Raw genomic sequence first — 25,202 nt, forward strand, 5'->3', positions numbered from 1 at the left:
TGCACTGTTTTAGTCAGTTCCTGTAAATTTCCTCAAATCTTTTCTGGAATAAGAGAGGATATAAACAAATGAGACTTTATTTTGGACTCGATAAGTTTTGTTCTTTACACATATATGCCCGCCCAGTTCAGCATTTATTTTCAAATGGTATCATCTTTGATTAAGCCAAAAGCCTTATGTCTAAAAGACAGTGGTTCCAAAATACACACATCAGAGTTACCTTAGAGACTTAAAAAATACCCTAATTTAGAAGGTTTGGGATAGGCCCCCAGGAATCTATAATTTTAAAAAAGCTTCCCGCTGCTTCTAAGGCAGCCAGCCTAGCCCCTGGCCACGGAGCAGTGTTTGAGAATCTCCGGCCTGGAAACTTTAAAAAAGGGGCCATACTTATACAAGATACTTTTCTAAAAAAAATATCAATCCCAACTTTATTTAACTGATGTGTTTCAAAAACAATGGGTGTCAATCCAAATCTGCAAATCAAACCCACTTGAATTCATCAGGGCAAAAACTTTGGGAAATCCTAGCAGTGAAGCCTCGTATAAAAATCAAGACTCTCCTACTTACTTGGGTCTTTGAGTTTGGTTTTTCTTAAAGTGGTCACACCTGGAGTAAACTTCCATGGAATGAAGATAATCCCAAGTTCTTTGACAACCCACCTGTCTTCAACTGCCACAGGCACACCCAAATCCCGTACAGGGTCAAAGATGCTGTCCCCTGGAGATTCTCTCACCTGCTTGACTTAAGGCTTCACCCCAGCTCCACTAGAGGGTGCTCCTTCCCTAGCCTGGACCACTTCCTTAGGCTCTGGCGGGGGGGGGGGGGGGGGGGGGGAAGAGGGGGGTTGCTGTGGAGACAGGAGCACCCAGTGAGGCCAAGGTGTGTTTCTCACAAGGCCCTGAAAGCCAGCTTGTGCCATCTCAGTGCCTCTGGGTCTCCAGACACACTGTGGGGGCTGTTTCCTAGCCCCAGGTGGTAGAGACCCACAAACTGTCTTCATAATTTTTATTACAAAGTCGGGAGAATGGCTCTCAAAGTGCAGCAGGACAGAAAGCCTTACCTCTGGCTCACCAAGACCAGCGCTCACTGGGAGGGCAAGTGTCGAAGCACGCTGGTGTACCTAACAAACAGATCTATCACATCAGCCATGCAGGATGGGGTGTTGGGGGAGTTTCCACACCCACCCCCGCCCCGAGTCCAGCTCCAAATGGCTTAGTTGTTCCTTATGCACCTTCCTCTAAAGGGTGCTCTTCGGCAGGATCCCTAGATGCCCAAGGGATAGGACAACTGGATCTGTGCAGTTTAAAAATCCATTTTACGGAACTCTTTTTATGGACTGCTAAGATCCCTGTGCTGGCAGGGGAGCTAGGAGGTGCTGGAAATTTCACCTCCCCAAAGTCAGACCTAGGTCTGAAGACGCCCAGACTCCTCTGTCTCCCCTCCAGGCCACCGTTCTCACTCTGGAAGGACCCGCAACCCTTTTATGAAGGGGTCCCAGATCCCCCTTTCCTTGGAAATCCAGGGCCCTCGGTTAGCACAGAGGGGTAGGAGCAATAGCCCACCAAGTGTGAAATCAGTACCAGGGGAAACTCATGTTGAAAATCTGTGACAACTAAGACACATTCGCCAGAAGGTACGCCTAAAAACAACAAAACTGCTACAGAAACAGGTGGGAGGTAAATAAGGGAGGTGGAATGGAACACACACAGAAAAGGAAGAGAAGACAGGTGACCGTCCAGGTGACAAAAAACACATATAGGACGCAGGTGAGGCAGGAAAATCCCAGGTGGATTAATACTGACCCGGGTTCCAGTTCCGGGAAATTCCAAGTATTATTTTATGTCTTGCCACAAGGCTAGTGAGCTTAGGGGCTGGTAGGGCCTGTGACACATGAAAACACATGCCAACCAGGTCTTTCTGGAACTTGCAGTGCTCACTCACAACACAGAGGCTGGCTTTACAATAAATTTCACAATACACCAGGTCCTGGTGCAGCCTTGATCCACGGTTGGCCAGAGAGAGAAAAAGGTGCCGGTCCCTGACAACAGAGACTCACAGGACGCCAGGGACATCTCCAGGGTGGTGCCTGCCCACAATGGTTGGGCAGAATGGGGGCCTGGCTGGCAGCTGCTAGATTTCAGGGAAGGGAAGACAGCCAGAGAATCAGAGACGCTAAAACTACAGAAGACGCTTTAATGGACACAACACTAACCTCCGCATACAGCGACTTTCTCAGGGGCAAAGGCCCACCAGGGCCTGGGCATGATGCCAGGCTGCAGTCCTGGAACTGCAGAAACCACCCGCTCTATTAACCACTGGAAAAAAAAACCAGTGATTAGGGTCTTCAGTCTCAAGACCAAACATTCTCAGGGAATAATACTGGCCTCACTTTAGAAAGGAGCAACACCCAACACCCTAATGTGGAAAATCTTACTTGCTGTCTGCAATAGCATCAGTGCCTCTGTTTCCTCTAGGTAGCTGCTTCCAGGGAAGGGTGACAAGTATCAGCAGTTAGTCATCTGCATGTCCCTGGGGGATGGGGGCAGCTAGTACCAAGAGCATGGAAATCCATGTTACAATGATGTAGGGAAAGAAGGCCTCTTTCCCCTCCTCCGTTTTGCTTCTGCTCTGACCTACCCATTAGGGGCCAGAAAGGCCAGATGATGACCAAGTGGATGGTCCTATCTGCAAGGCTCACTATGAAAGGCTTCCCAGGGTGCGCGGCAGCTATGTGGACAAAACCAGCAAAGCCATCCTCTCCTTCCTGCTTCCTTCTTCCTCCCTTACCCTTACCGTCACTTCCTCCCCCAGTGAGGGCAAGAAAGAGAGAAAGAGAACAGGTACTTCTTTCATTGCCTAAGCGCCGTGCAGCGTGGTGGCACTAACTGCCCCCTCCAAGGTATCACAGAACACAGAACAGGTTTGAAACTCCCACTAGGTTACAGATCACAATTACTTCCAAGTGGTCTTCACAGTTAAGAAGGGCATACATTTCAGAAGGCAGCCTCTGGGCCCCCCTCTCTCGCTCACGCAGACTCTCACTCGTGGGAACGATGGTGGCCTCGGGGCGTGGCTGGCTCATGTCAGGTACTGCACCACGAGGAACATGACCACACAGGTGAGCAGCATCCCACCAATCATAAAGTACTTGTCCTGGAAAGCCCGCTTCTCAATGAGCCGCATCACGGTGTTGGACAAGCATGTTGGCGATGGCGAGGATCTTCTTCTGAGTCCCCTGGGGCAGACAAGCAGAGAACGAAAAACAACGATCAACTCGTCTTGCCAAGGAATGGGACTTTACCAATAGACAGTCTCCTGGTCATGCCTAAAGCATATAAAATGCAGCATTAATCAGAAATAGATCGACGCTTACGGTCAAATGACTTTTGATTAAGGTACCAGAGCAAAGCAGGGAGGCAAGAAAAGTTTTTTCCACAAATGTGCTGGAACAATGGACTCTACCTCACATACGTATCATGGACATGTATACACACACACGTCTCCTATGTATCATATACGTATATGTGTGTGAGAAGACCCTCAATTCATATTATGCACAAAAATGAATTTGAGATGGATCACAGAATTAAACATAAAGCTTCTGATGGAAAACACAGGAGAATATCCAAACACTGGCAATAATCCAGGTGTACGTCAACCAGAGAATGGGTAAACAATGTCCAGTGAATCGGCATGATGGGGATACTCCTTGACAATTAAAAGGACCTAATGACCGGGCGCCTGGGTGGCTCAGTTGGTTAAGCGGCTGCCTTCGGCTCGGGTCATGATCCCAGGGTCCTGGGATCGAGCCCCGCATCGGGCTCCATGCTCGGTGGAGGCCTGCTTCTCCCTCTCCCACTCCCCCTGCTCTCTCTCTCTCTCGCTGTCTCTCTGTCAAATAAATAAATAAAATCTTTAAAAAAAAAAAAGGACCTAATGACCGACATGAACAATATGAAAGAGCTTGGAAAACACTCCTGAGAGGAAGCCACGCTTCCGAATCCATTTAAATGAAGTTCAGTAACAGGCAAAACTACTTTATGGTGAGATAATCAACAATGGTTCCCTGGAAGGAGGAATCATCTGGCTGGCAAAAGCAGGAGGGATTGTCCAGGGCCCATGGAAATGGTCTCTGTCTGGAGAGCAGTGTGAATTACAAAGGGGTGTGCATCTGCCAAAATTCAATGACCCGGGCAATTACATCTGTACACCTGTATGGACATTATACCTCAAGAAAATTTTTTGATGTTGGAATGTTTTATGTATTTTTTTTGAAAGGGCAACATCAAAAAACTCTTCCTCTGCTCCCTAACTCCGAAATCCTGGCTGTCAGCCCATTCACCTTGTAGAGTAGAAACCTCTGGGATTCTTTGGTGTGTAACGTGTGGGTCAACATCCATGTTTACCAGAGGGTCTGACGTGGGTGACATGGAAGGACACACACCAACACAGCCACCCCTTACATAAACGCCACCAAAACCCAAAGGGTTATTTTACTCCTAAATCAACAGCACACACCACCCAGCGTGCCCTTCCTCTCTGCTTTCTAAGTTTTGTTTTTAAGCACACTCAATTTCTTACGAAGTAACAAGTATAAATGACTCCTGGGGCAGACCCTAACCTACTTCCACACACACCACCCACCGCTTCCTTACGGATGGCACCTAGCCTAACGCCCTCCGTGCATTTTTTAAACCAACGATGCATTAACGAGCAAGAGACAAGAGGCAGAAGTGAAAACGACGTGAGGACAGGAATTCAAAACCTGGGTTCAGCCCAGGCAATGACGAACAAGCCTGAGAGGGATCTCTCAAGTCCAACTTAACCGTTGCCAGAGGAGGCCAGAGATGTGTTTTTTCCACGACAGTGATGGTAAAATTTAGGCTCTCACTAAAGAGTCTGCTTAGCTCTGAGAGCAGATTATTTCATCACTGTACAAAGTGCAAGTCTCAAGCTTCTACAATCACCTGAAAATTAACATAAATTTCAAAAAAAAGGTATTCCTTTCCAAACACAAATTTCTCCAAATCACGGCCCAGTTCCTTCATGCTCTCTATGTTCCTTTCCAATGGTTTAGGCAGAGAAACCCCTAACGGAAGTGGGGTGGGAGGTGGGTGGCGCGCATCAGGAGACAAAAGGAAGGTAGGCAGTGGTAGGTGCGTGGAGGAAAGTGTTAGAAAACTCACATTCTAAACCCACCCGCCTCTCAGGCTTCCCGGCTTATCCTTCTGGGGACAGCCTAGGGGCAGATGCTGCTTGGACTCCCCCGTGACACCAGACTTTGCTGGGAAATGAACACTGGGTTTCACAAGAAGCTCTAACTAATCCCCACTAGGTCGACGTTAGTGCAGTGCGGTGAGTCTTATTCTAAAAGGGTTTTACTGGGGCGCCTGGGGGGCTGAGTTGGTAAGTGTCCCAACTCTTGATTTCAGCTCAGGTCATGATCTCAGGGTCGTGGGATCAAGCGCCGGATGGGCATGGGGACTGCTGAAGATTCTCCCTCTCCGTCTGCAAGCTCCCCCTAACCCCTGCTCTTGCACACACTCTCTAACATAAATAAACAAAACGGTTTTACTGTTTTTCTGGGATATAGACAGTTTTCCAAAGAAAGGGCAGATGAGTCATCACTTATCAGTTGAGACTACGGCAGGTGGCCTCTCGGAAAGAGGGGCACCTGTGAAGCTGTCAGAGACCACACTTCTAGACCATCAGAAGCACCATGGCCAGTGGCAGGAGGTCAAGTGTCCCTCACGGCTCGCCCGACCCTCTCCTTAGTAAAGATGGCAGGGGCTGTCCAGCCACGTACCGAAGTCCTGCGGAGCTGACAGGCTCAACATGGTGCAACAAAAACTAAGATAAAGCTCACACTTCCGACTGACTGTTTCTAACAGCTCAGTGGCTGGGAGTGCTTCGTTCACAGGGGACCACACCCTGATAATAGGCACAGCCCACACCCCATTATCCAACAGGGCTGATACAGGAAAAGGGCTGAGGCTGAAACACCACGACTGACATCAGAATCTGTGTAATGTTTCTGTAAACCACTCCCGGGATTGGGGGTGGGGTGGGGGTAGGTTTGAGTCTCAGCCAATGGGGCAGGGCTTCTAGAAACACCTGTGACTAACGAGAGTGCTAGCGGTGCTGTGGGTCAACAGCCGGTGCTCTAGAAGCCGTCTGCTGCCGGTCTACCAGGGCGGCCCTAAGACCCCACCCACGGGGGCTCAGTTACAGGAGCACAAAAGGTCTCGGTTCCAAGGCGGTCTGTGTGTGCGGGGGGGGGGGGGCCCCTCCGGGAAGCCATGGGAAGGGGAGGTGCCCCATACAGCCGCATCTGCCTTCTTGGAATCGCGGATTCTGTCATTTCTGAAATTGTGGAATTTCTTGGTCTTTTTGGTTCCTTTTGTAGCAGTCACTTTCATGACAGGTTCGGTAAATGGAAAAAGACCTAGACACCGAGAGATGCTAAATTATGCTTCGCTGCAAGCACAAGAAATAACTGCTGGCGAAGAGAGTGTGGTGACCCGTGGACTCACAATAATTCAGCTCTGATAGGAAGGATCCCAGACTCCATCGAAATCTCAAAATGTGAGGATACGGAACCACAATGTAAACGCAGGTACCAAACCATTGGATGAGGCCAAAACAAAGGGCCTTTTCCCTGTCCCCCAGAAGGGCCCCCACCTTCAAGGTCAGTCTCTGGGCCCTCAGTCCCTCCAGAATACTGTGCCCTCCTCCAATGAGGTCATCCATGCTGTGGTGAATTTTCTGGAGGGAGGAGTTGAACTGCAGCGAGTCATCCGTTGGGATGGTGGTATCAGAGTCCTGTGAAAGAGACGCAGGCACTGGATTAGCTCTGCTGGCTGGTCAGCTCCTGGGGTCCTACCGCATCTGGCCGCTCTGCCTTTTGGCCAAGGCCAAGCCAGAGGAACAGCCAGAGGGAATGGTGCAAGAATCAGAGGAACCTAATAGAGAGGAGAAAGCGAAGCCAAGACCTGGGGTGGCCTCTGTTCGCTCAGAGGAAGAGCAACTTCCCTCCGACTTGGCACTCTGCAAACAAGTCCCGCTACACAAGGCCCGTTCATTCCTGCCTCTCTACCATGACCACCGCCTAGGACAGACAACATCAGGCCTTCAAGGCCTCGCTGGCCTTCTCCTAAAGGCTTTCTCTGACTACTTCCCTGACTATGAACTTAGCTTGGTCCACGTGTTCCTCTCCTTGGCTTTCCCTTAACACATTAGTATTAAAGGTTTGCTTTGGTTCTGCAGCTGTTTTATCTACAGTTTATCCCTGCCATTAGATTGAGACTCAGGATATAGGAGCCCATTTCCAAGGAAGGCCCAATGGTAGCCTGAATGACAATTCTCCTAAGCGGGCAAGAAATGGCTGTAAAGAAAGGAAGGGAGGGAAAAACAGACACTGATCAAGTGCTTTCCCCTCTGTGTGCGCATTACCCTAAGCTCACTTAATCGTCACTCTAACGTGACGACGTAGTTACTACAGTGTCCCCATTTTAGAGGTGAAGAAACTGAAACCCAGAGAGGTGGAACAGCTTGTCTGAGATCAGGCAGAGCTGCTAAGTCCAGCGGGGCCTGCATCTCACTACTGAGTGAGGAGCCTGCCCTCTTTAACCACCCAGTGGAGACAAACCCTGAGACTGGTCCTGGGGCTCTAAGTTTACACCAAAGGGGGCTGTATACAGAAGCCAGACGGGACTGGCCGTACGTCCGCTTTCCTGCCTCCTGACCATGGCACACTCTTCAGCCTGGCAAGCAGTGCCCTTCTCACCTCCTTCAATCACCACCAAGAGGCTGAACCACCTCTTTTTTTGCTGCACAAGTTCGGAATCATTTCCCACGCACCTGCTCTCTGTCCCTGCGACTCACACAGGAGCGTCTCCCAGGGAGGAGCCCCGGCTTTGCCTTTTTTCCCAAGCTTGACTCTCAGCATATTCAACAGTGTTCTGCACATGGCCAATGCTCAGGGGGGGGCGAAAGACCCCAGCGTTTGAATGAATCAATGAGCGACTTCTCTTCATCTGACCAGCATCTGCAGAATGCCTTTTATATACAAATCTTTCTTACCCTCTAATAGCTAATGGGGCATCATCACTCGGAAAAACGTATCCTAGTTTTAGCTCACAGAATGACCAGCAAGTAGTTCATTTGGCAAGTCAATTTTTACTAAGGGCACCGTGTGCTCCACACCACACCAAGCTGATAAGAAACAAAATAATTCTAAGTGATCGTCCCTGGCCTAAAACAGGCCTGAATACCCAATGCCATGACTATCAAAAGCCCACAAACCTTTTAGTGTGTTGTATAGTTCATTATGCTTTTGAAAGGCATCTATGAAAACCTGGAAACTACAAAAAATAAAAATAAAAAAAGGAAAGGAACTATGCTTACCGCTCTACCACCAGCACATCCTCATTACACTTTTGAATTGTTAACCACTGATATGTGACTACTTACCCTAGAAAAGCAAAATCTATGCAGGCACATTCTGAAATACTCAGGGAAATTTACTGCCAGCAGGGACACGGCAAAGAGACAAACCTCTGTGAAATGTGGACTGATCTGAATTCTAACGGCAGGCTCAGAACGCTAAGACCTCATTAGAAAATGAACCTCTCGAAAAAGTGAATGAATAGAGGAGGCGGAGCAAGATGGCGGAGGAGTAGGAGACCTAGATTTCGTCTGGTCTCAGGAATCCAGCTGAATAGGGATCAAACCATTCTGAACACCTACGAACTCAACAGGAGATCGAACAGGAGAGTAGCAACAACTCTCTGAACAGAGAAGCGACCACTTACTGGAAGGTAGGGCGTGCGGAGAAGTGAATCCGAGGCGATATTCGCGAGGATAGACGGGGGGGAGGGGCCTCCGCCGGCTGCTTCTGGCAAGTGATAGAGCCGCGGAGCACAAAATCGGACCTTTTAGAAGTTGGCTCGGCGGAGGGACGTCGCTGCAGTGGCTAAGCGGGGGGTGGAATCCTCCCGGGACAGTGTGGTCTCAGGACCCTTGGGGTCACAGAGAGACCGGGGGTGCCTGAGTGCGCCAGAGCTCCCAGGTATCAGAGCAGGGAAGCCGGCTGCAGAGACGGAGCAGAGGCGCGGGCTCTCAGCTCGGGGTTGCCATAAACTGTGATCTGCGGCCCAGTTGGGGCACGGCTCCCCCAGCAGGGACCCAACAAGCAGCAGATCCGGGGAGACTCCCCTTCCTGCCCGGGGAGGAGCAGTGCGGGAACGCACTGCAGGGATCTGCTGGGTTTGGAGACTCCGCGCGGGGTCGGGTGCCAGAGATAGCAACGCTCGATCATAGGCCGGGTGAGCACGGAGTGCGGCCGGAGACCGGGGACACGGGAGTGACTGCTTTTCTCTGGGGGCGCACTGAGGAGCGGGGCCCCGAGTTCTCAGCTCCTCCGAGTGGAGATTGGGAGGCCACCATTTTCACCCTGGTCCTCCAAAGCTGTACCGAGAGCTTGCAGGGAACAAAAGCTCCTGAGAGCAAACCGGAGCAGCTTCCTTAGCCCGGACCGACAAGGACGGGGCAATTCCGCCTCCGGCAAAGACATTTGGAAACCACAGCAACAGGCCCCTCCCCCAGAAGATCAGCACGAACAGCCAGCAAGCCAAGACCAAGTTGATCGATCAAGGAGAATAGGAGAACTCCAGCGCTAGGGGAATACTGCACATAGATTCATGGTTTTTTTTTTTTTTTTTTTTTTTACCATGATTCATTATTTCATCAAAGTTAATTTTTGTTGACTGTTTTTTTTTATTTTTATTTTTCCCTTTTTCAACCAACATCTTATAAATCCCTTTTTTTAAAAAAAAACAAAACATTTTTTATTTTTCATTTTTAGAGTCATATTTTATCCCTTCATAGTAGTTACCCTTATTTTTGGCATATATATATGTTGTTCTCTCTTTAAAATTTTGAGGTACAGTTTCTTCTAACAGATCAAAATATACCCTAAATCACTAGTGTATGGCTTTGTTCTAGTCTCCTGCCTGATCCCATTCTCTCCCTTTTTCCTTTTTTTTTTTTTCTTAAATCTTCTTTCTTTTTTCAAACAACTTATCTTACCAAGTCCTTTTATAAGATCTTTTATAATTTTCATCTTTACAGTCATCTTCCATCCCTTCATTGTATCAACCCTTATTTTGTACATATATGTCTTTCTTCCTTTAAAATTTTAGGAGGCACTTTTTTCTAACAGACCAAAATACGCCCAAAATCTAGTGTGTGGCACTGATCTATGCACTAGCCTGATCATATTTGATCATATTCTGCCTTTTTTGTATTGTTTTGTTTTTGTTTTTATCTTTTTTTTTCTTTTTCTCTTTCTTTTTTCTTTCTTTCCCTTTCTTTTCCCCTGGTTTCAGGTCTTTTCTGATTTGTATACAGTATATTTGCTGGGGATGTTGTAAACCTGTTAGCATTTTGTTCTCTCATTCATCTATTCTCCTCTGGACAAAATGACAAGACGAAAGAAATCACCCCAGCAAAAAGAACAAGAGGTAGTACCGTCAGCCAGGGACCTACTCAATACGGACATTAGTACGATGTCGGACCTAGAGTTCAGAATCATGACTTTAAAGATACTAGCTGGGCTTGAAAAAAGCGTGGAAGTTATTAGAGAAGCCCTTTCTGGAGAAATAAAAGAACTAAAATCTAACCAAGTCAAAATCAAAAAGGCTATTGATGAGGTGCAATCAAAAATGGGGGCACTAAATGCTAGGATAAATGAGGCAGAAGAGAGAATCAGCGATATAGAAGACCAAATGAGGGAAAATAAAGAGGCTGAGAAAAAGAGAGAGAAACAACTACAGGATCACGAGGGCAGAATTCGAGAGATAAGTGATATGATAAGACGAAACAACATTAGAATAATTGGGATCCCAGAAGAAGAAGAGAGAGAGAGAGGGGCAGAAGGTATATTGGAGCAAATTATAGCAGAGAACTTCCCTAATGTGAGGAAGGAAACAGGCATTAAAATCCAGGAGGCACAGAGAACCCCTCTCAAAATCAATAATAATAGGTCAACACCCCGACATCTAATAGTAAAACTTACGAGTCTCAGAGACAAAGAGAAAATCCTGAAAGCAGCTCGGGAGAAGAGATATGTAACCTACAATGGTAGAAACATTAGATTGGCAACAGACCTATCCACAGAGACCTGGCAGGCCAGAAAGGACTGGCACGATATCTTCAGAGCACTAAATGAGAAAAATATGCAGCCAAGAATACTATATCCAGCTAGGCTATCATTGAAAATAGAAGGAGAGATAAAAAGCTTCCAGAACAAACAAAAACTAAAGGAATTTGCAAACACGAAACCAGCCCTCCAAGAAATATTGAGAGGGGTCCTCTAAGCAAAGAGAGAACCTAAAAGCAGCAAAGAGCAGAAACGAACACAGACAACAGACAGTTAACAGTCACCTTACAGGTAATACAATGGCACTAAATTCATACCTTTCAATAGTTACCCTGAATGTAAATGGGCTAAATGCCCCAATCAAAAGACGCAGGCTATCAGATTGGATTAAAAAACAAGACCCATCCATATGCTGTCTGCAAGAGACTCATTTTAGACCCAAAGACACCCCCAGATTGAAAGTGAGGGGGTGGAAAACCATTTACCATGCTAATGGACACCAAAAGAAAGCTGGGGTGGCAATCCTTATATCAGACAAACTAGATTTTAAAACAAAGACTGTAATAAGAGATGAGGAAGGACACTATATCCTACTTAAAGGGTCTATCCAACAAGAAGATCTAACAATTGTAAATATCTATGCCCCGAACATGGGAGCAGCCAATTATATAAGGCAATTAATAACAAAAGCAAAGAAACACATTGACAACAACACAATAATAGTGGGGGACTTTAACACCCCCCTGACTGAAATGGACAGATCATCTAAGCAAAAGATCAACAAGGAAATAAAGACTTTAAATGACACACTGGACCAAATGGACTTCACAGACATATTCAGAACATTCCATCCCAAAGCAAAGGAATACACATTCTTCTCTAGTGCCCATGGAACATTCTCCAGAATTGATCACATCCTAGGTCACAAATCAGGTCTCAATCGGTACCAAAAGATTGGGATCATTCCCTGCATATTTTCAGACCACAATGCTTTGAAACTAGAACTCAACCACAAGAGGAAAGTCGGAAAGAACTCAAATACATGGAGGCTAAACAGCATCCTACTAAAGAATGAATGGGTCAACCAAGAAATTAAAGAAGAATTAAAAAAATTCATGGAAACCAATGAAAATGAAAACACAACAGTTCAAAATCTTTGGGATACAGCAAAGGCAGTCCTGAGAGGAAAGTATATAGCAATACAAGCCTTTCTCAAGAAACAAGAAAGGTCTCAAATACACAACCTAACCCTACACCTAAAGGAGCTGGAGAAAGAACAGCAAATAAAGCCTAAACCCAGCAGGAGAAGAGAAATCATAAAGATCAGAGCAGAAATCAATGAACTAGAAACCAAAAGAACAGTAGAACAGATCCACGAAACTAGGAGCTGGTTCTTTGAAAGAATTAACAAGATTGATAAACCCCTGGCCAGACTTATCAAAAAGAAAAGAGAAATGACCCAAATCCACAAAATCATGAATGAAAGAGGAGAGATCACAACCAACACCAAAGAAATACAAACAATTATAAGAACATATTATGAGCAACTCTATGCCAGCAAATTAGATAACCTGGAAGAAATGGGTGCATTCCTAGAGATGTATCAACTACCAAAATTGAACCAGGAAGAAATAGAAAACCTGAACAGACCTATAACCACTAAAGAAATTGAAGCAGCCATCAAAAATCTCCCAAGAAACAAAAGCCCAGGGCCAGATGGCTTCCCAGGGGAATTCTATCAGACATTTCAAGAAGAATTAATACATATTCTCCTGAAACTGTTCCAAAAAATAGAAATGGAAGGGAAACTTCCAAACTCATTTTATGAGGCCAGCATTACCTTGATCCCAAAACCAGACAAAGACCCCATCAAAAAAGAGAATTACAGACCAATATCCTTGATGAACATGGATGCAAAAATTCTCACCAAAATACTAGCCAATAGGATCCAACAGTACATTAAAAAGATTATTCACCATGACCAAGTGGGATTTATTCCTGGGCTGCAAGGCTGGTTCAACATCCGCAAATCAATCAACGTGATACAATACATTAACAAAAGAAAGAGCAAGAATCATATGATCCTCTCAATAGATGCAGAAAAAGCATTTGACAAAGTACAACATCCTTTCTTGATCAAAACTCTTCAGAGTATAGGTATAGAGGGTACATACCTCAATATCATAAAAGCCATCTATGAAAAACCTACAGCGAATATCATTCTCAATGGGGAAAGGCTGAGAGCTTTTCCCCTAAGGTCAGGAACGCGGCAGGGATGTCCACTCTCACCACTGCTATTCAACATAGTATTAGAAGTCCTAGCCACAGCAATCAGACAACAAAAAGAAATCAAAGGCATCCAAATCGGCAAAGAGGAAGTCAAACTCTCACTCTTTGCAGATGATATGATACTGTATGTGGAAAACCCAAAAGACTCCACCCCAAAACTGCTAGAACTCATACAGGAATTCAGTAAAGTAGCAGGCTATAAAATCAATGCACAGAAATCAGTGGCATTCCTATACACCAACAACAAGACAGAAGAGAGACAAATCAAGGAGTCGATCCCATTTACAATTGCACCCAAAACCATTAGATACCTAGGAATAAATCTAACCAAAGAGGCAAAGGATCTGTACTCAGAAAACTATAAAATACTCATGAAAGAAATTGAGGAAGACACAAAGAAATGGAAAAACGTTCCATGCTCATGGATTGGGAGAATCAACATTGTGAAGATGTCAATGCTACCTAGAGCAATCTACACATTCAATGCAATCCCCATCAAAATACCATCCACTTTTTTCAAAGAAATGGAACAAATAATCCTAAAATTTGTATGGAACCAGAAGAGACCCAGAATAGCCAGAGGAATACTGAAAAAGAAAAGCAAAGCTGGCGGCATCACAATTCCGGACTTCCAGCTCTATTACAAAGCTGTCATCATCAAGACAGTATGGTACTGGCACAAAAACAGACCCATAGATCAATGGAACAGAATCGAGAGCCCAGAAATGGACCCTCAACTCTATGGTCAACTTATCTTTGACAAAGCAGGAAAGAATGTCCAATGGCAAAAAGACAGTCTCTTCAACAAATGGTGTTGGGAAAATTGGAAAGCCACATGCAGAAGAATGAAACTGGACCATTTCCTTACAGCACACACAAAAATAGACTCCAAATGGTTGAAAGACCTAAACGTGAGACAGGAGTCCATCCAAATCCTAAAGGAGAACACAGGTAGCAACCTTTTCGACCTTAGCCGCAGCAACTTCTTCCTAGAAACATCACCAAAGGCAAGGGAAGCAAGGGTAAAAATGAACTATTGGGATTTCATCAAGATAAAAAGCTTTTGCACAGCAAAAGAAACAGTCCACAAAACCAAAAGACAACCGACAGAATGGGAGAAAATATTTGCAAATGACATATCAGATAAGGGGCTAGTATCCAAAATCTATAAAGAACTTATCAAACTCAACACCCAAAGAACAAATAATCCAATCAAGAAATGGGCAGAAGACATGAACAGACATTTCTCCAAAGAAGACATCCAAATGGCCAACAGGCACATGAAAAAGTGCTCAACATCGCTTGGCATCAGGGAAATCCAAATCAAAACCTCAATGAGATACCACCTCACACCCATCAGAATGGCTAAAATTAACAAGTCAGGGAACGGCAGATGTTGGCGGGGATGTGGAGAAAGGGGAACCCTCCTACACTGTTGGTGGGAATGCAAGCTGGTGCAACCCCTCTGGAAAACAGTATGGAGGTTCCTCAAACAGTTGAAATTAGAGCTACCGTTCGATCCAGCAATTGCACTACTGGGTATTTACCACAAAGATACAAATGTAGGGACCCGAAGGGGTACGTGTACCCCAATGTTTATAGCAGCAATGTCCACCATAGCCAAACTGTGGAAAGAGCCAAGATGCCCATCGACAGATGAATGGATAAAGAAGATGTGGTATATATACACAATGGAATATTATGCAGCCATCAAAAGGAATGAGATCTTGCCATTTGCAACGACGTGGATGGAACTGGAGGGTGTTATGCTGAGTGAAATAAGTCAATCAGAGAAAGACATGTATCACATGACCTCACTGATATGAGGAATTCTTAATCTCAGGAAAGAAACTGAGTGTTACTGGAGTGGTTGGGGGTGGGAGGGATGGGGTGGCTGGGTGATAGACATCGGGGAGGGTATGTGCTACGGTGAGCACTGTGAATTGTGCAAGACTGTTGAATCACAGATCTGTACTTCTGAAACAAATAACGCAACATATTTTAAGAAAAAAGAAAAAGAAGAAGATAACAGGAGAGGAAGAGAAGGGGAGTATGTCAGAGGGGGAGACGAACCATGAGAGATGATGGACTCTGAAAAACAAACTGAGGGTTCTAGAGGGGAGGGGGGTAGGGGGATGGGTTAGCCTGGTGATGGGTATTGAGGAGGGCACGTTCTGCATGGAGCACTGGGTGTTATGAACAAACAATGAATCATGGAACACTGCACCAAAAACTAATGATGTAATATATGGTGATTAACATAACAATAAAAAATTAAAAAAAAAAAAAAAGAAAAGAAAATGAACCTCTCTGTAAAACGAAACAAAACAAAACAAAGGCCGCCAAACCCACCTCGCTTGGTGGAAATATATGATGCAGGACATGAAAAAGGCCAATGTGCTCTATAGCCGTGTGCAGGAAATGATCCTATCGAGATCCAAGGGCAGGGCCAAGGGTGTCCCCCAAATCAAACATGCAAGCCAACAGGCCACTTTCAAACAGGCTCAAAGTTAAGCAATCCATCCAAAACAAAATATCTGTTAACAAATTCCTCCAAACTGCTGCTCAGATTCGAGGCAAAAACATTTTCATGCATCCGATCCTGGAGCTACAGACACAGAGCCATGTTGAGCGCCGAAAGGCAGCTTTGGAACGCTGCCTCCTGACAAATGGTCTCCGTTCTCATCATCGTGTCTCTATCTGATCAGAAAAAAACCTTTCCACCACATGAACTTCCACCTCTCAGTCCAACCAGGTCATTTTCACCTCTGCCCGTTCCCTCAGTGTAACTGCTTCCTTTTCGGGCTTCTGTGTTCGCCAAAGAGATTCCCTGTCTAGGTCTAGTGTTGGCGGCAATGCACGAAGGCCACTGTCACTTCCAGTGGGTCTCCTCCTCCTCGGTCGGCTTCAGACACCCCCGAAAAGGATGAAGCTCCAAGACCCCAGCTGCAGCTCCAGGGAGCTGCCAGGTACCTGCAGATCCCCACCCCGGAGCCTGGCTTACGTTAGCGGTGAACGTGCGAGACAGAAGCTCCTCTCGCTGTCTCTCCTGCTGTTCCCTTGCGTATCGCCGATGCTGGAAGTTTTGGAGAGCGGTCTGCAAGTGCTGGACATCATACTTTAACTGGTCAACACGCCTGGAATTGATGGAGAGAGAGACTACATGTCAGGAACCCAAGGCAGCACGCTGCAGTGGCCAGGCTTTGTATTCAAGGAAGATGCTTCCTTGCTTCTCCCGACAATGCTTCGCGATATCTCCAACAGAATCTCCTGATTTTGATCGAGGATGGTGAAAAAAAAGCAGCAGCCTGTGGTTCCAGTCGGGTGGTAGCCCACGAGATTCCAGCAGCTTTACTTAAGCTCTGCTGGTCTCTGAGTCTGGATGCATGACAGGCAACAGGTGACAGGAAGCAGGCTCAAGGACCTCTCCCTGACCTTCCATGGACTATATTGCTTCCCAAGAAGAAGCCCAAGGGCATCTTTCGAGTAAAGCATCAACAAAGTTTCATAAAACTTTTGGGAGCAGGGGCTGGGGTGGAGGTGTTGAGGGGGCTTTCATTTTAATTTCATGGGGGAGTATCAAACGTAAGATTGGCATCTCATTATAAACAGACTGACTGAAGTGATTAAGGGCAAGATTTCATTTCAACCCAAGAAGGCAGCGGGAACCAAAGGCCAGAGCCAACCTCTCCAACAGCAGTAGGCTTCAAGTAGGCAGGCAATATCAAAATGACCCAACGTAAGGAGACATGAGGCTTCTGAGCCACTAACCTCACAGGGTTTTTATTTTGAGGAAGCATCAGTGAAATGGCATCGTGCCCTTTAGGGGAACTTTATCTTTACAGAGTCTCGTTTTTCAATGTGTAAATGGATCTTTCAGAATATTCGCTAGCCTCCCCTGGGCTAGCCCTCACGGGCTGAGGGTGTCAGTGCACTCACAGTCTGGCATTCTGTCTTTTGTTAGGGGGCTCCTTGCTGGACAAAATCTCCAGACGTTCTAGATGGCTGAATATCTGGTCTATGCTTGCTTGGATTTCGTTTTCTACTACTGCACAAAAGAGAAAAAAGAATAATTGCTGGAAGAGACAGCGAACTTAAATTAGAAGGATACATTAAACACATCTTTTTTCCATATCCAATAAATTCAAAGAAACACATTTTAAAGGGAGAAAAACACATATACTAGTGAGTAACTGGAAAAAATTCAAGTTATACTAAGTACTCTGTAAATGTTTTTCTAAACACATACACACATGTAGCTGTTAAAGCCATAACAATGCCAATTTTTAAAAAAGCTAGATAAATCTGTAGAAATAAATTTCTTGCCTTTAGAAACAAAATAAGCAAAATGCAGGATCTTCTGAAACAGAATGAGGTCTCTTTTCCTTTGAGATTATTCCCAGATACGAGTTATAAATATCTAGTAAAAAGGCTGCCAATTGAATTCCCTACAGTAATGAGGTTAAAAGAAAAAAAAAAAAGCAAAGGGGAAGATTAGTGTGTGAAACACAGAGAAGTGCTCCCTTAAGGCTTTCCATAAGAATGGGCAGGCTGACGCTGATGTCCCCAAAATAGACCAAATATCACTAGGAAAGGCCCAGGAAAGAATCCACAGAGATAAAGATATGATAAATACACTCACTTTCCTTATCCCTTTTGATAAACAGTCGAAATTACCGCTTTTCCATTTTTCATCATACGACAACGGGAATGTTGGGAAGGCAAACAGAGCCGATTGGACACTAATCTGTGCACAGAAGAAAGGCACCCAGACTGCTTCTCGCCCCAGAAAGACATGACAGTGGACCTGTCCAACCTACGGCTGATATACAGTTTGGATGAGAACGAGGTGGGCACAGAACCCAGAGACGCTTTTGAGGCTGTGGAAAGGAGGCACGAGTGGTCAGAATCGGGCGTGCTGACAGCCGGGCAGGGAGGTGAGGGGGTGGCCTCCGCAGCGTGTGGGGAACCAGTGGTGCCTGTCTGACCAGCTCCGAGAGAGGACCTTTCCTTACAACGGCAAAGAAACCACGAAACAAAAAGCAGAGCTCTTCTCCAAAGAAACCACGGTGTGGGAACTAAACTAATTAATATTGCTATTCGTTTCTGAATAATCCTCCTAAAAAAGCCACAGTTCTCAGCTCAGAAGAAATGACCGATTCCAGTTCAACATCTCTGAGTTGGTATGGAGCACAGTCCTCTAAGGGCTCGGTAATTAGATGAAGACAGGTGGAGGAGAGAATGTCCATTCCCATAGGGCCATGTCAGGTTGAGCGGAGGGGTCACGGGGGTATGACTGGTGGGATTCCACAGGGTGCAATCAGGGAAGCCAGCGACTTTGCCAGAGGGTGCTTCTGTCCACCCGAACAACAGAACTCATTCTGCGCTGAATCATTAAGCCCCTGAGGCAGAAACGCGGTCAGGAAACCCAGCCCATTAGCATGGTGTCATCAGAGAAAGGACTCTGGTCTCCATAGTTAATTACTCATGGTGCAGAGACTGCTTGTCTGCCGGTCTCCAGGTGTCCCATGTGAGACTGGATCTCGTGGACCTGCCTCTCAAAGGAAGAGAGAGGAAATGAGCGAGACAGGAGTAATCAACAGTGTTTCGGCCAGGAAAGACACGTTTTCTGACGCCAACATGTAACCGATTTAAATTGACAGCATCGCTGAACTGTAAAATTTGTAAGTGGCACTTTAAGCCACATGTTTTGGCAGGGTTTCTAATAATTTAACACGAATATGAATAATAATACCGACAGGCAGCATTTACTGAGCACTTGCCACATCTAAGACATTCTGCAAAGTCAATAACCCCACGAGGAAAGGACCATTATCATCTTCATTTTGTAAATAAGACAACTGAAGCCCAGAAAGGTTATGTAGCTTGTTCAAGGTCACACAGCAAGTGATAAACCTCAATCTGGACCCAGCCAATCCCACTCTCTGTTCTTTGACCCAACGTGCTGAGTGCTGGTCTGTACTAGGGAGAGTCAAAGGGCAGGACAGATATAATCCTTGTCCTTGAGAAACAATGTAATTAGGAATGACAGGCCAGAGGGACATGAAAAGTCCCAAGATTTGAGAGAGCACTCAGACACACTAGTGTAAACAAAAAGGAAGCTGAGGAGTGGCGGTGTCAAGGAAAGGCAAGAACATAAAAGAGTAAGCTGGGGGAAACCGGTGGGGTGAAGCGAGTTCTGAAGATCATTTTGAAGATGGGAGACATGATCTGGTGAGGGAAGAGATGAAGAAAATGGTACGCAAAAAGGCACGTCATGTGGATTACAAGCAGGCTGGCCGGCCTGAAAGAGAGTTGGGGTCCGAGGGGAGAAGGGATGAGGCGATTAGCCGCAGAAAATGATCAGAGAAGGTCCTGAAAGATAGGGATCTCCTGTTTGGTAACCACCTCTCCCTGGCAATACCAGGCGATTGCTATCTCGTTTGGAAATGCAACACCATACCCTGGACCTCTAGCATGGTCCCGGACATCAGGCCCTAGAGCGCTCTCTGGAGGCTCCCCTGGGCTTGGCCAAGGTCACCCTCGGAGCCCTTCCTAGCAGGCCTCTGTGATCAGGCCTGGAATATTGCTTATGCTGCCCCTGACAACTGCTTCCTGGTGCTTCTGGCCTCTATGCCTTAGAGGCACAGGGAAGGAAGCTGCTGAGCTCTTACATCATCTTCAACCCTTGAGGGAAACATCAGCAGCCAACCTCCACCATGAGCACCACAAACAGTGAACCCAAATTGACCAATGCGAGCAAGGAGCCCAAATTTGGTTTCAACTTCCTCTTGTCTTTTCCAGGGCTTTCCTGTAGCCTTTAAACATGACCCATGGCCCAGAGGCAAGGCCAATTCTGTATTCCCTCTACTACTGCAGTCCCATATTCCCTGTGCTACAGCAGTCCCATAATCCCTGTACTACAGCTGTCCCATATTCCCTGTGCTACAGCAGTCCCATATTCCCTATACTACAGCAGTCCCATATTCCCTGTACTACAGCTGTCCCATATTCCCTGTACTACAGCAGTCCCATAATCCCTGTACTACAGCAGTCCCATAATCCCTGTACTACAGCAGTCCCATATTCCCTGTACTACAACAGTCCCATATTCCCTGTACTACAGCAGTCCCATATTCCCTGTACTACAGCAGTCCCATATTCCCTGTACTACAGCAGTCCCATATTCCCTGTGCTACAGCAGTCCCATATTCCCTGTACTACAGCAGTCCCATATTCCCTCTACTACAGCAGTCCCATATTCCCTCTACTACAGCAGTCCCATATCCCCTGTACTACAACAGTCCTATATTCCCTCTACTACTGCAGTATTATATTACTAATTGAGATCTGTCTGGACTAATTAAGTAGTTTCTGGTTTGGTTTATTTCCAACAGGGGAGATGCACAGGATCAGCCTTTAAATTTAATTAATCTGTTAATTTTTCAGGATCAGTCTTTTAAAGAAGCATCTCAAGGATGTTTGAGTTAGATGTTTAAAGACTATATTTTGAGAATTTGTGTTTCCCTATGGATACCTTTTCTCTGGCAGCCTTTTTGGTTGAGGACTGTGTTTCCTCTCAGATACCTCATTGCCCATAGTCTTTCCAGCTCTCATTCCAATGAGAACATTCCAGAGACCAAACGAAGCATCCACTCCAGGTGCTTCTCCAGTCAGCTCTGGGGATGACTGCATGTATCAGTATCTAGTATCTGGTACCTCACCTGTTGCCTAGCTAGAATGACACCTTTCTAGGTTTCTGACATAGCTAGCTCTCCACCATCTTACTCCTTGTAGACTCCACCCCCCTTTTAGAAAGACTTGAACACACACCCATTTGTTGGATTGTGTTGGTTGGCTCTTGACACCCACTTCTATCCCTTTCTTTGCAGGTGCTGGAAGCCCACAAACCACATTTCACAGATTCCCTTGACAGCAGGCTTCTGCCAATAAAATGTACCTGTGTGAAATCTGGAAGGTGAAAAGGTGGAAGCCACTCTCTCCTCCTCTGCAGTAGCAGACGTGCAGGGAGCACGTTGGACTCCATATTCCCCGACTCGTCACCGGGCTTGGGACTGTGCGGGTTGTGGTGACCTCAGCAGTCTGTTGAGTGGCAGTAGCAGCTTTGAATCTATGGAAATCAGCTGTAACCTGAAAGCTAGTGATGCGATTCCCCCAGCCCCCGACGTTCACCACCACTAGCCCCCCAGTGATGAGCACCAATTACGTGTATGGACATCCATCATGACCTGAGCTGAAACCAAGAGTTTTAATGTTTCACCAACCGAACCACCCGGGTGCCGCAGGAGTGGAGGAATTTTTGCCTTTTCCGCAGATTGGGCAATTAATGCTCTCACACATTCTTCTTCTTTTTTTTTTTTTTTAAGAAAACAAACCCCAAACACCCCAATGTGAATTATCCACAGGCTTGTAAGGGTGAAGAACCCTCTACTTGCCAAGACAGGGCACACATTGTGTGCATGAGTTTGAGTACTTGGGAAGAAAGACAGGGCTTAGCCCTGCAGTGGAGCTAGTCTCAGTGATCCAAATATTCTGGCAACGCCGAAGACCTTATGAGAGGGGCCAGAAATAGATGGTCCTCTCTGGGCAGGAGGTCAAGCGTGTTGTGAATAGCCAGGGGAGAGAGCACCAGAATAAACTGCTAACTGATTTAAGAGTCTACATTCCCTGAATATATGTTTTCCAGTTTCCAGAGACTGATTTGATCAGGGAAACGAGAGAACGACGCCCCTACTCATCCTCCTTTGCCTGCACTGCTCTTGTGGAAGTACACTGGCTCCCACGAGGGATTCCAGCTTCAGTCCTGCTCCTCACGCCTGTGGCCGCTGTTCCCTGGATGGACATGTTTAACTAGTTCCATTTTAATTCCTTACCACATGGCTAGAATTGGTTATGAATTCATACATTTTAATAGGAGAAAAATAAGTATTTTACAAGCAATGCTGAGAAACCAATATCAGAACATAAGCTTCGTAGGCGACCTGAGGCAGGACGGGCTCACTCGATGACAATCTCGGTGAGGGTCTCGCTCTCGTCACCCAGCTCTTCAGTGGTGGAATCTGTGGCCTGAGCCTTCTCTGCTGGGGCTTCACTTTTCTCTCTGCGAAAAGAATACCAAAGGCTTTTATTCTGCAGAGGAACAATTCAACTTTTCATAATTTACTCATTTGAGGTAAGAATTGCAAATCAGGTACCCCGGTTTCTTGTTGAAAATCTCATCCTCATCAGAAGAATCCCTGTCATGCAGCTTCTGTGCCATGTTTTTCTTGCGTGTGGCATTGAGAGGTCTGTACATGTCCCGGAGCCAAAGTGGCCGCCTTCTCCAGAAAAAGCCCTCCTAGAAAACAGAAAGGACGATGTTAATTCTGCATTTCCCCTGCACTCTCCAGCCACAGGACGTTACCCTGCTCAGGTTTACCTGACTCTCACTTTCTGTTGAGCATCTCTTCCGCAGCAGGGATTGAAAGAAGCCCCTTGGAGGAAACACACACGCAGACAATTAGTGATTCATACCATTTCCCATGCCTCTCACAATGTGCATCTCTGGTCTTATTAGGACACCTCTGTCCATAATCACAGGAAGCAAAATCACCACAGGCCTGGGATCTTGAAAATAATCCCATGCATGCTGGGCTTCCAGAATTTTCCCATGTCTGTCTGTAATGGCCCCACAATGTCGGAGATGTTTGTATGTGCCTCGGCATGGAGTATAGGCAGGAGTTTCATCCCGCTCACCTGGGCCCTTGGCCAAGTGCCCTCGTGCAGTGAACAAACCGTGCAGTCGCACGGCAGAAGCACCTTACTCTCCGGAGGTATTTTACATTGGTCTCCTATGCACTTAGTCTCATAGACATCACTTCCTGGGGAGGGGGAAGGAGAGGTGCTTCTATTTCCCTAGCTGCTTTATCCTGCAAGTTGAATCGCACCAAGAAAATGCCTGAGTCCAACCAGCAAAGATACCTAGCTCCCTGACTTTCACACTGCAGGCTGTCACTGATGAGTGAGTATGTCGTGAAAGCAGCTTAAAGGTCACAACTAGCACTAAAACACAAAATATTCTTTTTGAATACAAACACTATAGAGAAAGAGTATATAGTAAGTTTGTCTTAGAAACTGCTTACGTCTCTACGGTATGTGTGTACTGAATTGTGACATAAAATGTAGCTTGTAGCCCAAGAACAGCGTAATCAGAGGAGGAGTGCCCAACTGGAAAGCAACCATCTTCTGACACTCACTAGCTGTATGACCACGGGGCAATTTACCTTCCTTTTCTTCTTCTCCATTTCCTTATTATAAAAGGAAGAGACAAACTATTATCTAAGGCCTCTCCCCGTTACAATTCTATGGGGTCTGCACAAAGGGAATGGAGAGTGGGGGCTCGAAAACCAGGAGGAGGAGGAAGAAAAAGTTTTCCTGCCACTTTACAGGAAGGAGCCATATATCTTGCCTTCCATCAGCCTTGAAGACTAGCCCTCTTAGCCTAAGACTTTGTGGCCCTCCCTATCCTTTCCCCAGAGCCTCCGAGAAGGCCTCCGGCCAGGCCTGATGCTCACTACCAGCAGGAACCAACACCTCCCCACCTCCACCCTCTTTCTTTACAGGACTGGTGACAGCAGATGCTCTCTGCCAGTCTCATTCTAACTCAGGTTTGGCTGGGGAGCTAATTTTGCTGGATCCAGGCAAAGCATTAGGCCAAATAAGTATTCTTTCTGCCTTTGGTGGTGTCCTGGGCGTAAAACAAGGGGATTGAAATAGAGAAGAGTTCTAAAATCTAGTTCTAAAATTCTACTTTAACAATTGCCAGACTCATATTTACCTTGACCTTCCTTCTTTACCTTCCTCGGATGCTGCTCTGTGAGAATAAATCTGTTTTGGAAGGAAACGTGATCACAGTTACCCATCTTGATGACCACTGCCTCCAAATCTTTATTCATTCCTTTGTATTTTAAGTCTTACCTAGCCAGTGAGATGGTAACTTTTTTGAGGACAGGAATTCGGTTTGCTTAATAGTCCTATGACTCTTCCACTGTACCTAACTTGGGATCTTGTGTGTAGCTGGCAATACGTCTTATTGACGGTTTTAGATGACATTCAACAAGTAATTTCTAATAAAAACTCTTAGAGGTAGGAAAAGAAAAGAAAAGCATCTACCAGAAAGCTAAGCAGCAGCATTGTTTCAAAGTCAAAGACAAGAGTGGGATGCCTATTATTCCTGCTACTATTCATCATTGTTGACGAGGTCCTAATCAATGCAATAGGAAAAATGAAGTATTGGAAAGGAAGAAACAAAACATATTTGCATATGAAATTATGGACAACCTAAAAGGCCCAAGAGAATCAACTACAATTTTACTGAAGTATGAGAAGTCACTAAGATGGCTAGATACAAAGTCAAGAGCTCAACATGCAAACCACAATAGCTCTCCTACATCCCACAAATAACTAGTCAACAAATGGAAGAATGATCTCGTTTACAATATCAATAAAAGGCATAAAGTACCTAGGAATGAACTTATAGCAAAGAATGGGTAAGGCTTATGAGATGAAAATATTAAAACTCTTCTGAAGGACATTAAGAAGAAATGAGTACATGATGTGAGATACCATGTTCCTAGAATGTTGCAAAGATGGCAGTTCTCCTCGAATTAACCTACAAATTCAAAACAATCCTATTCAAATCTCAAGATAGTTGTTTTGTTTTTTAACAAAAACTGGCCAGCTGACATTTGGT

At 45.8% G+C, this 25,202-nt stretch overlaps 1 protein-coding gene and 1 pseudogene across 2 annotated transcripts in view; both read right to left on the reverse strand.

Annotated features, from left to right (window-relative positions):
- Positions 1 to 991: 991 nt before the first annotated feature.
- Positions 992 to 21,510, reverse strand: LOC148163400 (Golgi SNAP receptor complex member 2-like; annotated as a pseudogene). The gene is made up of 5 exons (XR_015769090.1): positions 21,411 to 21,510; positions 17,390 to 17,498; positions 16,455 to 16,587; positions 6,682 to 6,822; positions 992 to 3,235 (listed from the first exon to the last, which is right to left on the reverse strand). The product of XR_015769090.1 is annotated as a Golgi SNAP receptor complex member 2-like (transcript).
- Positions 21,482 to 25,202, reverse strand: part of LOC114200578 (uncharacterized) — a 52,489-nt gene continuing 48,768 nt past the window's right edge. The window contains exons 13-17 of the mRNA XM_088027068.1: positions 24,288 to 24,337; positions 22,890 to 22,944; positions 22,666 to 22,808; positions 22,453 to 22,571; positions 21,482 to 21,553 (exon numbers count right to left, since the gene is read on the reverse strand). Coding sequence (XP_087883194.1) covers positions 22,469 to 22,571; positions 22,666 to 22,808; positions 22,890 to 22,944; positions 24,288 to 24,337 — 351 coding nt within the window. The 3' untranslated portion in view covers positions 21,482 to 21,553; positions 22,453 to 22,468. The remainder of the gene's footprint in view (positions 21,554 to 22,452; positions 22,572 to 22,665; positions 22,809 to 22,889; positions 22,945 to 24,287; positions 24,338 to 25,202) is intronic.

This window comes from Eumetopias jubatus, unplaced genomic scaffold, assembly GCF_037043125.1.
Source record: "Eumetopias jubatus isolate StellerSeaLion01/CBP00866 unplaced genomic scaffold, mEumJub1_p1.0 scaffold_10, whole genome shotgun sequence".
NCBI lineage: Eukaryota > Metazoa > Chordata > Mammalia > Carnivora > Otariidae > Eumetopias > Eumetopias jubatus.